The sequence below is a fragment of the Euprymna scolopes genome, chromosome 20 (genome assembly GCF_053919585.1).
Source record: "Euprymna scolopes isolate OS-2025 chromosome 20, ASM5391958v1, whole genome shotgun sequence".
Classification (NCBI taxonomy): domain Eukaryota; kingdom Metazoa; phylum Mollusca; class Cephalopoda; order Sepiida; family Sepiolidae; genus Euprymna; species Euprymna scolopes.
In genome coordinates this window covers 31,586,708-31,603,655 of record NC_136501.1, presented here as the reverse complement: position 1 = coordinate 31,603,655, position 16,948 = coordinate 31,586,708, and the positions used below count along the sequence as shown (strand labels likewise).

Genomic DNA, 16,948 nt, shown 5'->3' with positions numbered 1-16,948 from the left:
GTTCAAGTGACAGGACAAGTGTGTCTTAGTCAGAATGTTTAATAAATCTACACTGGACAAGAACAGCTATTTATAAAATGTTCACCAATGGCTGAAACATAGGTATTATTCCAAACATCAGATGGTAAATAATTTGCATGTCAAATTTTTTGTTGGAATGTGTTTGATCCGGATGTCCAATCTTCGTGACATTCTACCAACGTAGTGCGAACCATAACTGCATATAGATAAATAATAGAATTGTTATGGTGTGTGTTTAGGAGTGAGGCATCTTTTCGAATTGAAGATAGAATGGGCTTGATGAAAAAAAAAAAAAGCAATCGCGTGCATTCGATGCAGAATAACATTGTTGTATAAAAAGATTTGTATGTCAAATCTACCACTTATGTTACCTAGTCAAGCTAGGTGAAGGTAAATAAGCTATTTTTCAACAAATTCTTTTTTTTTTTATTATTGTTATTATATTCTCAGACCATCTGTCTTGAGGCAAGGATAAAAATATGAAGGTAGTTTATTCTCTGCTAACCTTGATATACATAGCTTTGTATTAATTTTTTAGTATTGAATTTGCTTGCTTTTTGTTTTAACATGTCGGAGATATAAAATTTGATCAAAAAATAATTATTATTAATTAGAGATTCTGTATTTTCAACTTTTAAAACTGTCCTTATTATGTAAATTTCAAATGTATCATGTGAACATTTTCAATTTTCATATTATTTGGATCCTTCGGATTACTGTTCTCATCTTAAGTGTTATTTTCACAACGTTCCAGTCAATGTAACCTTTTACCTTCTTTAGATGTATCTTGTGGAACTCTGGAATCTGCACAGAATTTTGAACAGAATCTTTTATTTAACCCATGGAAGCATGCTTTCATTTTGTCGGTAATAACTGGATAGAAATCTTTTGTAATTCACTACCGTAATTTGAGTATTACTATACTGAGCATTGAACCTTCAACTTTCATAAAAATGTAACTTTACAACTGAATTTTGCAAAGTGCTTTATCCACTATGCCACAGATCCTTGCAAGTAATTCTCAAAATGCATTTGTGAATTCTTTGAAATTTGGAGGTTACATTGACCAAAACATTGTGAAAATAAGACTCCAAATGAGAACAATAGTCTGGAGGATCAAAATAATATAAATAATTAATCCTCATTTAAAAAATTCAGAAACATATTTAATATTGTATTTTTAGTTGTATTTTTATCCTCCTTATTTTTCTGTTATTTATCAAATTTATCTAAATTATAATAAGTTAATTTTATTTCAACATCATTTTAATTAGAAAATGTATTATTAAATAAGACTTTAATTCTAGTGAAGCTTTTTTTTCTTCTAACAATATAATATTTAACAACAACATAAATTTAATGAATTATGTTACATTAATAATACTTCCCTTTTTTTTTCTTTTTTTTTACTAAAAAATATATGATCGGTCTAAATCTAAAACAAAATGTATAATACATTCAAATTTTATCTATGGAAAAGAAAAACAAGACACTTAAATGTTTTTTGATGTCCAGTTATTCATAAAGTTTTCAAAGTTGTTCATTTTTTTGCATTATTCCAAAATACTGAAGACTACCAGAATTCTTAAAAACTAAATTAACACCAATAATTTCAATACTTTTATCTTCCATGAGGCTATATATATTTTTTTTCAAATGTGAAGAAATTCATTATTTTTAACCACCACACATCCATCTATATTTATGTATGTATCTCTACATATATAAAAATTCTATTCATATATATTCCCATAATATAGTATGTATATATTTTTGTTTCAATATTTACTTACATAAGTAGAGCTTAGTTGTAGTATAAAATATACTTATGACCAGTAAGCGATTGTTTCATTTCTTAAGGAACTCATCAGGGTAAATATATGGATTTACATTTTAGCTCTTGTTCATAATCAAGAAATGTCTGCTCTAACATCATCAACTGATAAATTTTTCTCCTTTTGTTTTTAAAAGTAGTTTTGATTTTCATTATTTATAATTGCATCAAACAATACATTTGATTTATCAATGTAATCACAAGATCTCTTTAACAATAGCTTTATCTTGTTTTTGTGCCGGCTTTTCGCAGATTGAAGATCTATATTACAACTCTGATTGAAGCTTATATATATATTATTCAAACACAGTAGTGTTTGAATATATGGTTAAGTGGCAGTTTTAGTTGTTTAGAACTACTTTATTAAAGCTTCACTGCTCACTCACTTTTTGACCAAATTTCAAACAATTATTACAGTCATAGATCACCTTTTCAGCTATATTGGGAAAATAAGATTTTCAATTTTCGGTCAATAAAACAAAAGTTATGATGAATTTACTAGTGATCAAAATAAAAAATAAAAAACGTAAGGAGGTGAACGTGTTTTATGACTGGTTTCCATAGCACCTAAGTCACTTCAGCGACTATTGTTGCTACCAATTCACCTCCCGTGAAAAGAGAACTAACGAGTGAAATACAGAGAATGAAAGAATGAAAGGGAGATAATTGGGAGGATTTTATTGAAAGCAGACGAGTGCCATACATTGTTATTACATATATGTATGTTATGTTTATGGGGGGAAAATATAAGACTGAAATTAAACAATGAACAAGTGAATTTACTGGAAGCCAGGAAAAATCATGAATTACAATGGAACAATGCAAGCATGAAAAATAATATGGTTAAGCTTAAACATGGAAAAGTAAAGGACTAGTTGTTAAAACTGGAAAAGAAAAGGACAAGATATTCTAGTAAAACATATAATAAATCTATAACTTAAAATATTGCAGCATTAAGAATTTTTAAATTCAATTTATAACATTATATAATCAGTTCTTAATGCTTCAATATTTTAAGTTATAAATTTATTTTTACTAGAATATCTTGTCTTTTTCATTTCCAGTTTTAACAACTATTCCTTAACTTTTCCATGTTTAAGCTTAACCATATTACTTGTCACGCTCACATTTTTCTATTGTAATACACATAGGGTGACCCCCCCCCCCCAAAAAAAAAAACGGGCACCAACTCTAATTAGGCCCTGTTTCTTAATGTTTTGTCTGAATGGAATGAAACTTTGGTCATAACTAGTTTATTATATTCAAAACATCACATCAAAACACTAGGGTCTTTGGCTCTTTTTATCTCCGTTCTACAGCATATGTTCTAGATGGCCTCCATTTAGCTTTTGTTTTTTTGTTTTTTTTTTGGGTCACCCTGTATATATATATATATATATATATATATATATATATATTTTTTTTTTTTTTAAATTTTGATCACATTTTTTTATTTTTAAATAAAATTATATATAAGTAAATTTCCACTTTTGTGTACAAATCCCTTGCCTGCTTCATATCTTTTTGCTACTCCAACAATTACACGTTTTACAGCAGGACTGCCTTCTAATATCCCAACCATACTTATGTGACATAATTTCTCAAAATTAACATATTGTTTTAAATACGACACTTAGTAAATCTGGTGCACAATGTCCACTGTTTTCATTACTAAAAAATAATAGCCATCATTCCTTGTTTATCTGTGTCGCATAAACCCATTTACTGGTGCTTGTCTAGATTGTTAATCTTTTAAACAAACACATTTCTAATGAAAACATAACATACTGACATGCCATATCAAAATTAGCATAAATTCCAAGAATTAAGAAAAATGATCCAAAAGAAGATGTACTAGAAGTATTTTTAACAAAAAAATCAGCCACAATTATATTCTCTTTAAAAATGGTTGACCCTTAATTTAAGTCAAGGGGAGATAATTCAATTTGTCATATAGAATTAGTCCTTTACATTAAAATAGACAATAAAACTCGATGATTCTATAAATTTTATTTTACTTGAAATTGGGTTGGCAACAAAGTTCTTGCCATCTAAGTTTAACATTGATGCAGAACTGACAGCTTGGTTTTATGAATTTTTTGAGTGAAAATCGAATGATTTCTATCAAAAATATATTGAGAATCTTGTTGAATGTTGGGAAAAAGTTGTGAATATGAGTGGAGAATCATACATCTATTAAGTAGTTGTTCTTATTTTATTTTTCAAAATGTAGATTTAAAAACCGGCAAGAATTTAGTTGTCAACCTAATATTTTTCTACTGAATCATTTTTTTCTGTAAAGTTTTTAATTTATACTAATTTCAGTATGACCTTTAAGTATTTAATGTTTTCACCCGAAATGCATTGATTTCAAAGTTCACTAATCTAAACAAGCACCCATTTACTTACTAGCATTGATGTTCGAGCTTGTAAGATATCACAAGCTTGCATTTCTTATTGTACTTTTTAATCAGACAAAACTTGATAAATATATTTATCATTACATGTTATTCCTTCTTTATAAAATTGTATAATTATCAGTTTTATGTGCACAACAAATGGCTCTTGTTTTTTTTTTGTTGTTGTTTGATAAGTCTTTGTAAAAAATGAACAAGTTTTTTTTTTTTTATAGACTTGGGAAAATATTTTTAAAAAATGAGTTCAACATAAAAAGAAAAAGTTAAAAAAATAAAAAAATTTCATTTTTTATAATTTTAAATCTTTTTTTTTTTTAATGTTTTATTTTATAGATGTTTACTAAAAAAGGATGACAATGAAAAGTAAATATATCAACAAATTATTTAATTACCCCAAATCTCAGCCCATAATATGGGGAGAAAAAAGCTTGTTTATTTTTTACAAAGATTTTTAGTGTTAAAAAAAAAAGACAGGAGCATGTCAGTCCATCTAAATTAAAATCTGTTGATTCTTATTCTTGACATAAGAATCCCAGATTGCTCGAATTAAATATATCATGATATCACATGAATAGAAAATCAGCAGGAGCCATTTGTCATACATAAATAGTAAAATCTTATAACAAAATGGGTTTTGACTTTTCTACTTGACTATTGATTTAAACTACCTATATTTTATATAGCTCAACAATCTTTCTACAAAAGTTTATAAACTGAATCTCACCTATCGTAATTATAAGACCATTATATAATGTATACTTTATAATTTTAAATACATTGTTTCAGTAAAGCGATATGTTTGGAGTATGACTAAGAAAAAAAAAAGGGGGAAAAAAAAAAGAACTATTCTGATTTTTTTTTTTTTTTTTTTTTCACAAATGAGTATATCAAAAACCTTCATTAGAATGTAGCTGTATCTGCTTGGGAGTTTTTTTTTTTAAGTAGGAATTTGAAATTTAAATTTAATTATTACAGTATAGTTTGATTATGAAATTATTAATTGAACCCAATTGCTATAAAATTATAACTTTTGATAAGGTAATATTGTTTTAATCTATAAAATTATTGAATGTAAGTAACTTCCAAATCTTTAAATCTTTTAATGTATGAGAATTTCTTTAAAAAAAAAAAAAAAAAAAATCAAGCTAGAAATTACTTTTAATTCAACAGTTTAAATGCTTCTAAATTCCCTTGACATTCAAAAGGGTTACAATTTAAAAACAAATTTTCTTGTTAAAAAATAGAATTTATAAATAGTTATTTTTGATTCTTTACACTATTACATATTTTATTTCAATAAATAATTAATAAATTGTAAATAATAAAAATGTAAGTTATATCAAGGCAAGGGACATATACAGGCACACAAGAAATTGATCACACAATTTGGTGCTTGTCAAAAATTCCCCCATGTTAAAAAAAAAGAACTGTATGTATGCATGATGGAAAGAAAATATATTTACAAAAACCATGTAAATTGATCAAGTAGTTTTATTTTTGTCAAGAAAATCAGTTTTAAGTGAACTGAAGTTTTTCCAATGCCCCCATGTTAAGAATGGCTTTCTAAAATTTAACAGATTTGAGTTATTTAGAGTCATTTCTCTTGTTTTCAAGATATCGTCGTGATAAAGTTGCTGTTTGTTTGGGCACAAAATTTGATTTTAGTTTTTAAAAATAAAACTACCTGATCAAATTATGATTTTTAGTATACAATATTTTCTTTATGTCGCCAACACATAGATCATGCAGATTTTTCTTGTGTTTTATTTTTTTTTTTTTTAATCTGGGGAAATTCTGAACAGGTACCCACAGTTTTATTAATAGATTAACTTTTAGAGAATTAAAATTCAATTATGAAGTATTTAATTCTTTACAAAGAAACCTATCAAGAAACTGAATTTTTATTATTTTTAATTGAATTACAGCATAGTTTGAATTCATTTTGATTTTATAATTATAAGAATTTTAGAATAATTTTAAAATCATTCTGCTATTTTGCTTTCTAAAAAGTTTTACAAAATAATTCTCTTTTTTATTAAGCATTTAATTTCAAACAAACACGCATTCAAAGGTTCGAATCGAGCTTGACAAAAATGTTTTCTATCTCTTGCTTTTGTTTATCGATTTTTAATTTATAAATTTTAGTTCTTTGCTTTTTATGTTGATATAAACATTGTTCTTTGGATTCTCCAGGTATGTCGGGCCAATGGAGAGAGATACAGCGACCAGAAAATTAGAAGGCATGAACAGCGGAACTTATCTCATCCGAGAAAGCAAAAACCCTACACGGGCAGGAGAGTTGTCACTTAGTATATGGTAAAATATTTTTGTATTTTCAAATTTAAAAAAAAAACAAAACAAACAAATTTGTCGTTTTTTTTAAAAAGCCATAACAAAAAAATGCTCAAACATAAGTAAAATTATATATATAATTATTTCATCTATACACATAAAATGTGATAACATGTTATAAGATATGATATATTTTATTTATTGATTTTCAGTATTTACTTCAGTAGTGTTCAATACATGAGTAGAGCCAATGTGATGCACTTAAACTATACAGAATCTTCTGCATTTCATACCTGTAGGGAATCCTCAGGCTAAAATGCATTTTGGCCTGATGATTCCCTGGGGGGGGGGGTGAAACACAGAAGATTCTTAAGTATAGTAGAAGTAGCTTAATTACCATATATTTTCATCACTTATTGATAAAAATATGTGGTGATCAAGCTATAGTCATGAATTGAGCACTATTGAAGAAAATATGAAGATTGTTCAAGGCCTAATTTTAAACTAAAAAAACTAAAATGTTGAAGAACTTCAAAGATGGAAATGGTACCATCAAAACAAGCAGCATTTCTGTGTGGTATGCAAGTCAGTGTGTAATAGTGCTTTTATTTTTATTTATTTTTTGACTTCAAATTAATTTTTTGACTTCAAATTAATTTTTTTGATATCCAATTATAAGACACAGGCACCATAATTTTTTTTTTGTAGTCAAATATGTACAAATTAATTTCATTTTATAATTAAAGTGAATTATTTTTAAATAAATAAAAAGAAAAGCAATTCAATCTAATGATGTTTGAACATTATTTTCTGACTTACTATTTTATTATCTTTGCAGTTTTGATAGTACTGTGCGGCATATAAAAGTCAACAAAACAGTGGAGGGAGATTTTTACTTGGCTGACATTAAATTCTTCCATTCACTTCCAGTAAGTTGGTTTTCTATCCCAAATCTTTCAAAGAATCATTTCAATGTGTCCTCATTTATTGGCAATCTTTCACGGGTATGTGAGAAAAAATTATATCGTAGATGGATATACTTTTTTTGGTATTTGCACAGTTTAATCAAGACATTAAAAAAAATGAAAATAACGGGGAAAAAAGTTATATTGTGCATATTCGTTTTTTACTGAAGATCTCTGAAAAAAAAAAAAAAATTTGATCGAGTAGTTTTTGTTTTACAGTGGAAAAACACGTTTTTATGACAGCGTGTTGAAGGTAGCCATCTTTGAATTTTTTGAACACGCCATGGGGAGATAACTCAGTTTAAAGCACCGACACTCCCTCTCCATCTTAAATACTAGCTTTTCTTCCTAAAAATCGAAACATTACTACCTTTTGCTCGGTATCATAACAAATTGTTTTTTTGCTGTGTAAAAAAAACAAAAAAAAAAAACAAAAACTACTTGAATTCTTTTTTTTTTTTTTTTGAGAACTTCATTCCATGACAGATATGTACAATATAAATCCCCCCCCCCACGATATTTTCATTTTTTAATGTCTTGATTAAACTGTAGAAGTACCCTTTTTATTTCTTAAATAGAGAATTCTATGATTCATTGTGTGTGTGTCGCTTTCTCCTCAACTCTTCCACCTCTTCTCTTTCCGTGTGTATGTACACACACACACACACACACACACACACATTCAAAGGTTCGAATCTTATCATAGTCAGCTACACTTATGAGCTGCAGTAACAGCAAAGCATGTTTCCATGGATAACTATTTTATCTATTAAAAAAATAGATATTATATGCAAAAGTTTTTCTCTCTATTCTATGTTAACATCAAAACTGACTAGGCTTATTTAATTCTAATGATAACATAGTTTCAAATGCCATATATATATATATGTATATATATATATATATATATTTATATATATATATTTATTATTATTATTATTATTTTTAAAATATAATTATCCATTGACACGTGTTTCGTCATCTACGACTCATCAGAGTGGCTGAATCTAGCGAGATTCAAAATTGGAACCTCATGGTAAGAAGTGTGACCCCCTACCACTAGGCTATCTCGCACGACTGAATGTATCACATGTTTTATGTAGATGTTATTTGTTCTTTTTTGTTTTTTTTTGCATTACATTTTGAATGAATTCAGTCATATATATATATATATATATATATATATATATATATATATATATATGAAAGTGCATTTTTACCTACATGCGAGTTGGGAGTAATTTTCCCTTTAACAAAATCTTAAATATAAAAAAAAAAAAAAAAAAATGAGTGAAACAATTCGACTTTTTGTAAATGAACTGAGTAATAATTAAAAATAAAAAAATGTATATGATGTTTGTATATTTTTGAGATGAGGATTGATAATTATTTTGTATTATTTGGATTATTATTCTCATCTTGGTTGTTTTTCTGCAACATTTGGCCAATGGATGTTATTAGTGAATGGTGGAAAAAATTTTTTTTTACTAATAACATCAAGTGTGAATGCACTTGTGGACAGTCTGAGGTTACATTAACCAAAATGTTGTGGAAAACAAACAACCAAGATGAGAATAATAATGCAAAAATAAAAAAAACAAAAAAAAAACGTTTACTTGAATAAAATGAATACACTAAACAATTGCTTCCATATAAAAATACAGTGGATACTTTTACTATCTCCAGCCTGACTAGTTAGTTGAATCTTAATTAAAAATCCTTGGTTCAGTTTTGTTTTGGGATCAATTTTTTTTTTTTTTTATTATTGGTGTGAGGAGGGGGAGTCAGGCATTTTAATACATACATATATATATATATATATATATATATGGGCATGAGTTTGTAATTTAAACAGTTTTTTTCTTACAAATAATTTTTTTTTAATTAAAAATGCAATAGCTTGTAATAAAATTAAATATTACAAAATTAAATCTACCAGAATATATTTTGACTTTTTTGTAAGCAAGTCAGTCATTTTAATCTTTGCATAGTAGTTAACAAAAATAATGATTTATTTTCTGACACATGGTCATTTGAAAGTAGCAATACACATGAAAAAATTGAAATGGCTTAAAATGTTTCAATATTGGTATATATATATATATATATATATATATATATATATATATATATATATATATATATATATATATATATATATATATGTATATATATATATATATGTGTATATATATAAAGAGCTTGATAAGCTAAGAAAGAATCTTTTTAAATTTTTAAGATCCAATTAAAATTAAGGAAGTTATTACTATTTTTATGCCTCACACATTTGGATAATTTTTCCTTTTTAAGACCATATGCGTTTTGTCACATTTTTTATTCTACTTTTTCAGTAAAAATGTTATATCTTTGTTAAAACAGAAGATTAAGCAATGAAATGTACCATGTGTGTATTTTTGTGCTAGGAATTAGAATATGCCACTGAAAATCTCCAGAAATTAATGGTTTCCAAATAATCTGCAGTAAATGCACATAAATATGCTGCAATTCCTTATAAATGCCATGTATCCATTAAAAGAAAAGAAGTTTAAGAACTCAAAGCTAAATTTTAATGCATTTTATGTACAAATAACTGAAATCAAAATCTAGGACTGTTTAAAAATGATTATATTGCAATATTTCTTTGGTATTACTGTAGATTTAATACCTTACATTAACCCCACCCCCACCCTACTCTATCTGACCATCTCTCCAAAATATGTGATTTTACCTTTATAGGCAATTATGTGTGAACACCTTGAAAAAATGTAATGAAAGATAAACAAGTATTATTTTAGAATTTAATGTAAAATGATTCCCCATTTTGAGCTATTTTAGCATTTTATGGCAGTTAACCATTTTTTTCTATAGGAGATAAATCCTGTGCACCCATTTTTTCTAAAGACAATTATGTGTGGTTTTAAGAGGGTCTGTGCAATTATGAGAGGGTGGGGAGGTTGCCACTCTGACTTTTGGTTAATGATAGGAATTTATATGTGAACATCCTGAATACTTGATAGAAACAAAACAAAAACAATTTTAGAATTTAGAGTTGGAGTTGGTTTCACATAAATTTGATGTAAAATAATTCACTATATCGAGACCATTCTAGCGTTTTAGGACAGGTGACCAATTTATTTTTTTCATGGGAGATAAATCGTGCAGTTTTCTTTAAGGCAGGATCTGTTTTTTTTTTTTTTTTTTTTTTTTAGACACTTATATGCAGCTTACCAAGGAATTTTGTTTGGTGAGGAGCTTGTCACTTGGACTTAGCATTATTGTTAGGGCCAAAGAAGGTTTTGGAAGGAGGAGACTTGCCACTTGTACCTAGGGTTAGGGTAGGATTATAGGGAGCCCCCTTTTTTTTATTTATTAATTCATTTGAAAGAATATTTTTTTCCGAACAAAACGGTCATATTTTGAGGACTTAAGGTGCTTTGGTTTTTAAAATATGATGATTTTAGCAGAACCCCTTTGAAATCTGATCTGATAGCTTATATGAAAGAGAGATAAATAGACTCCAGAGGAGCTAATTAACACCAGTAAAGTTATGTGTGCTTATTAGTTTCCTAAAATAAATATATAGTCATAGAGCTTTTACATTTTAGAAGCATATATGGCTTTCAAAGATATTAGCAGCAGTAGCAGAAGAGGTACATATGCAAATTAGAAAGTGCGCGCGGGCTTACATGAGAAGAAAAAGTAAAAAAAAAAAAGGTTGCCAGGTGGTTGAAAGAGGCAAAGTGCGTGCCGGAAAAGATGGACATGCAAAGTTGAAGGCGAAAAATGGCTGACTATGGTCGGTGTGTAGTGAAGTAGAGAAAGAAAAACATATGACGGGTGAGATGGACGAATGGCCCCCGCAGTGGTAGCGAGAAACTTTTAAGCTGATGTAGAGATGGCGAGGTTTTGTTAGAAAAATAAGAGGCAGATATTGATTTTTTTTTACATAGGCACCACCACTTATCAAGTTCCAGAAGCCACTCGAGGATAAGGGTTAAAGAGTGTACAGTAAGTAGTCAATTGGACAATATAGTAATCGTTAGTAATGGAGATTCAATAAATTTGTTAACTTAAGTGTAACGGCTCATCAAGAACTTCTTTACGTTGGACTTGAAGACAAACAAATTATAGTCAGCTGGAAAGCAGGAAAACGGAAGACAGTTGCACAGACGTGCTGTTCTAAGAAAGAAGCTTTGTTCATGGAATCTTAGGTTTAGGCACAGCTAAAGAGTTAGGGGGTGTTTGGAAAGTAATGCTAATAAATGCTTTGCTGAAACAGAAAGAAAAGCCGAGTTGGATTTATTTATCTTTGTTTCTTCGTTTTTGATAGTACCAGATGGCGTGGGGGTCCAAGAGATGTTTGAACTGTAACGAACACCGTTAGAATGTAATAGCCACGTTACAAAAACATGAAGCCACTTGATGTAAAGAGCTGAAGAAAAAAAATACTGCTTCAAGGTCAAAAATTTGCCAACAATAAGTGTTAGATAAAATAGATTCTGATCCAGAAAACAGCAATTCTTCCCACTTTGTCAGAAACATTGCTAATGGAATGTGAGGACTAAAGGACAAAATAAACAGATGTAGCAGAGTATATGGCTACTGCTGCACAGCAATATAAATCACATTACCATTTCTATATTTTTTTTAATTGAATCAAAGAAAATGTAATATTCTGTTTTCATTTTATTTTCAGAATACAGTTTTACTATTTATGTGTGACAAAGTATGACAACTTCTTTTATTTTTTATGCATATAATATTTAAGCATGAAAAATTAAGACATGACAAATGGCTTCTATTTTTTTATATTAAAAATCTTTGTAAAAAAACAAGTTTTCCTTCAGTTAAAAGAAAAAAAAATGTTTTTTTTTTTTAAAATCAAATCTTTTTTTATTTTATAATAATGTTTTTTTTTTTTAATCATAATTAGCAGAGGTGGCACCCGGCATTGCCTGGTCATAAAATGCGGTTAAATGATTAAAAAAAAAAAACAGGACTTGGGGGTGTCATTTTATCATGTTATTAAAAGAAAAAAAAATGCAGCGTAGTGGGTGCATTTAAGAAAGTTGAGAATTTTAAAAGATAGGAAATATAAAACGTTATCAAAAGAAGAAAATGGTGTGTGCTGGCTAACCGAACATGTTATCGATTGAACCAAGACAACACAGATGTTATGACATTGTAAATGTAGCTTTTTAAAATGAAACAACAAAACAATTGTTTGCACATGTGCAATCGACAAACAATGTCGAAACCAAGATTAAAAAAAAACAAAAAAAACTCACGCACACACACAAAAAACAAAAGGACATTGATTTTCTTCTAATTTTTGGATATTATGTGTCAAGAGAAATTGCTTTTCTGACGATACCAGGTTCATGCTTGTTCGATTCGGATGACAAAAGTTTTTAGTGGACATAGAAACACACACAGACGGCCGAGAGTTACATAAAATTCCCCCCCCCCACGATAATGAAAAGTAAATATATTAACAAATTATTTAATTCCTGTGGGGGGGGGGGTGTATTAATTTTACAAAGGTTTTTAGCGTTAAAAAAAAATGTCAGTCCCCCAAAATTAAAATCAGTTGGTTTTTGTTATTCTTTACATAACAATTCCGGGTTATTCGAATGACGTGAATCAGCAGGGGCAGTTGTTGTGCTTTGTCATACATTTGTTGTGCCTTAATTTGTCATATATAATTAGTAAAACTCTTTCAGAAAATGTTTTATATACAATTTATTGATAGATATAAATATGGGAAAAAGTATAACTGATTTTTTTTTTTTATTTTTTTTTTTTTTTAAGGAACTTGTTGAATGGTATCAAGAAAATTCATTGGTTCACAGTTTTCCTGAGTTAAAGACTCAACTAAAATATCCTTTCAAAGAAAGCATGCCAGGTAAATGAAATGTTTTATGTTTAATGTATTTTATATACAATGATAAAATCTTTTTATATTCCATTCAAAACAACTGATTTTAAAATGTTTTGTTCAAAACAATTGATTTTAAAATGTTTTGTTCAAAACAATTGATTTTAAAATGTTTTGTTCAAAACAATTGATTTTAAAATGTTTTGTTCAAAACAATTGATTTTAAAATGTTTTGTTCAAAACAATTGATTTTAAAATGTTTTGTTCAAAACAATTGATTTTAAAATGTTTTGTTCAAAACAATTGATTTTAAAATGTTTTGTTCAAAACAATTGATTTTAAAATGTTTTGTTCAAAACAATTGATTTTAAAATGTTTTGTTCAAAACAATTGATTTTAAAATGTTTTGTTCAAAACAATTGATTTTAAAATGTTTTGTTCAAAACAATTGATTTTAAAATGTTTTGTTCAAAACAATTGATTTTAAAATGTTTTGTTCAAAACAATTGATTTTAAAATGTTTTGTTCAAAACAATTGATTTTAAAATGTTTTGTTCAAAACAATTGATTTTAAAATGTTTTGTTCAAAACAATTGATTTTAAAATGTTTTGTTCAAAACAATTGATTTTAAAATGTTTTGTTCAAAACAATTGATTTTAAAATGTTTTGTTCAAAACAATTGATTTTAAAATGTTTTGTTCAAAACAATTGATTTTAAAATGTTTTGTTCAAAACAATTGATTTTAAAATGTTTTGTTCAAAACAATTGATTTTAAAATGTTTTGTTCAAAACAATTGATTTTAAAATGTTTTGTTCAAAACAATTGATTTTAAAATGTTTTGTTCAAAACAATTGATTTTAAAATGTTTTGTTCAAAACAATTGATTTTAAAATGTTTTGTTCAAAACAATTGATTTTAAAATGTTTTGTTCAAAACAATTGATTTTAAAATGTTTTGTTCAAAACAATTGATTTTAAAATGTTTTGTTCAAAACAATTGATTTTAAAATGTTTTGTTCAAAACAATTGATTTTAAAATGTTTTGTTCAAAACAATTGATTTTAAAATGTTTTTGTTTTTTTCAAAACAATCGATTTTAAAATGTTTTTTTTTTTTTTCAAAACAATTGATTTTAAAATATTTAATTTGGAACAATTGATTTTAAAATATTTAATTTGGAACAATTGATTTTAAAATATTTAATTTGGAACAATTGATTTTAAAATATTTTATTTGGAGCAATTGATTTTAAAATATTTTATTTGGAGCAATTGATTTTAAAATATTTTATTTGGAACAATTGATTTTAAAATATTTTATTTGGAACAATTGATTTTAAAATATTTTATTTGGAACAATTGATTTTAAAATAGGTAAAATGCTACTTTTTTTTGCTGTCAGCGATACCAGGCAATCATTTAGAAATTTTCTTTTTTAATTTTATGATCAAACAAACTTAGATTTGGTGAAAGTAGTAGTAGACTTAGAAGAATTAACAATGTTATGACCAATGTTAATAAACAAATAGTAGAAATAAAGGTCAAGTTCTGTGTGTTTTTGTTTACTTTCTTTGTCAGCTGATCGTTCTACTGCACAATGAATGCCCTGGAAAAATCCCTTCTAATTAATGTTTACCAGTTTTAAAATAAGCAAATGAACTTGGCTGGTTTTCAGAATAACAGAATATTTTTTAACTGGTAAACATTAATCAGAAAGGACCTTTCCAGGGCATTCATTGTGAAAACAAAACAATCAGCTGACAAAGAAAGTAAATAAAAATATGCGGAACTTGATTTTTTTTTTATTTTCCTGAAATAAATGTTTACATAATGTGATATCTGAGTTGGAGTAATTCTCCAGAAAGTAAAACTTTGAACATGTCTGATGCAATTATCTAATAGAATTTATGATTGGCTGGCCATGTTAACACAGATATTAAACAGCAAACTACTCGATCATATCAACTTACAGAAGGTGCACTGTATTAGAAGACCAAAAGTATGATACAAGGAAATAATAATACAGAACTGGCTTGAGCTGCAAAGGATATGTAACCTGAAGAAAGTTAAAATAACACTAATAATCATAGGAGCTCTAGGAACAATTCCAAGAAACTTTGAAAAAAGAATATGAAAAATTGTGATTGAGGGAAGGCTTAGAAAATACAACGGATAGAAATAATGAAAACGGTTGAAATCTTGAGCAAAATCCTATAGTGCAGAAACCAATCCACATAAACTGCAAACACAAACCAGTAATTTGAATACCGTAATGGAAATAGGGGGGGAGGGGAGAAAGAATATGACCACAGAGAATTAAAAGCCAAACCGAAAAACGACGCAATGTTAAAGTGCACCCTCTCCACCTAAAAAAGGCGGGGGGTGGCATCTACATCGGATGGCATTACAACTTTGTAGATGCTTTTATTGCGAGGAATTCTTTTTTCGGGGTGAAAGTGCTGGCCCCACGCACAACCTTCCCAGAAGGTACATATAACGTATAGCCTTCCCAAATGGTCACCCATTTGGTACTGGCCAGACTCAACATTGCTTAACTTCGATGATCTGGCAAGAACCGGTGTGTCAGTGTGATTGTGCCATACTTGTGAAGGGTTCAGGGAGAACTAATGAAAGAGAGCACTAAACAAACTTCCACTGTAAAAATTGCAGAGAACACTGGAGCATAGGATGTCTTTTTGCTCCCAAACCCCAAGAAATACCAATAGTCATTGCCAGTGAGAAATCAAAAGTAAGTGGCTGTTGTGATGATGCAATGTCATCTGCAATGGCAGTGATTATCGAGAGAGGTGGATAGCTCTGAAAATCTATTACTCAGACTCCAGGGAACACCATGGTGCTACCAGATCAGGCTGTCTATTGGCTTCCCAAGACGAAATGCACCTACATTGATTTCTGTTTTTGTTTTCTATTCTCTTTTGTAAAACTTCTACAAAAACAAAAATAAAAACAACAAACCTTCCCCCTCCCCCCTCCTTTCTTTTTCCTTCCCTACTTCCCGGTTGGCCCTGTCGGTGGGGCATTAGAATATGCCAACTGCCCCCCTGCAGAGGGTAAAAGTCCCTCAATGGGGCTATCTGTTCGCTGTGGGTGGCAAGCCGTGATGTCTAGGAAAAGGATCTTGGTGATTGAGCAACTGATGCCTAGGGAAAATAAAGGTATCAGTTGCAACACTCCACTTTGGCCTTGTACTAGGCTAGACGGGCAGTCGGAGAGGCCTGATCCGATCAATCGGCTAGTCATGTCAAGCCCTAACACTTACACTGAAAATGTCGATTATAACATTTAAAAAAAAAAAAAAATAAACAAATTTAACCTAAAGATAATACAATATCTTATTACTACAAACATAGATAAACCAGGTAAGTGTTAAAAGGCGATGGCAAGGGTCAATCAATTGATGAGACAAAACCACACAACTGCTCCCTAACCAATGTTTCTATCAAACTATGAAAGAAGAAACTAAAGGAAGAAACAGGAAATGATGGAACAAACTCAACCAATTGAGTATACCTTTTTTGT

General features: G+C 28.4%; 1 protein-coding gene across 14 annotated transcripts in view; it reads left to right on the top strand.

The window, feature by feature from the left end:
* LOC145241382 (proto-oncogene vav-like) overlaps positions 1-16,948 on the top strand; it is a 347,285-nt gene that overhangs the window by 319,227 nt on the left and 11,110 nt on the right. For all 14 annotated transcript variants that reach the window (XM_080104292.1, XM_080104290.1, XM_080104285.1 and 11 more), the window contains 3 exons: positions 6,466-6,588; positions 7,403-7,493; positions 13,341-13,434. In XM_080104292.1, the coding sequence (XP_079960418.1) occupies positions 6,466-6,588; positions 7,403-7,493; positions 13,341-13,434 (308 nt within the window). The remainder of the gene's footprint in view (positions 1-6,465; positions 6,589-7,402; positions 7,494-13,340; positions 13,435-16,948) is intronic.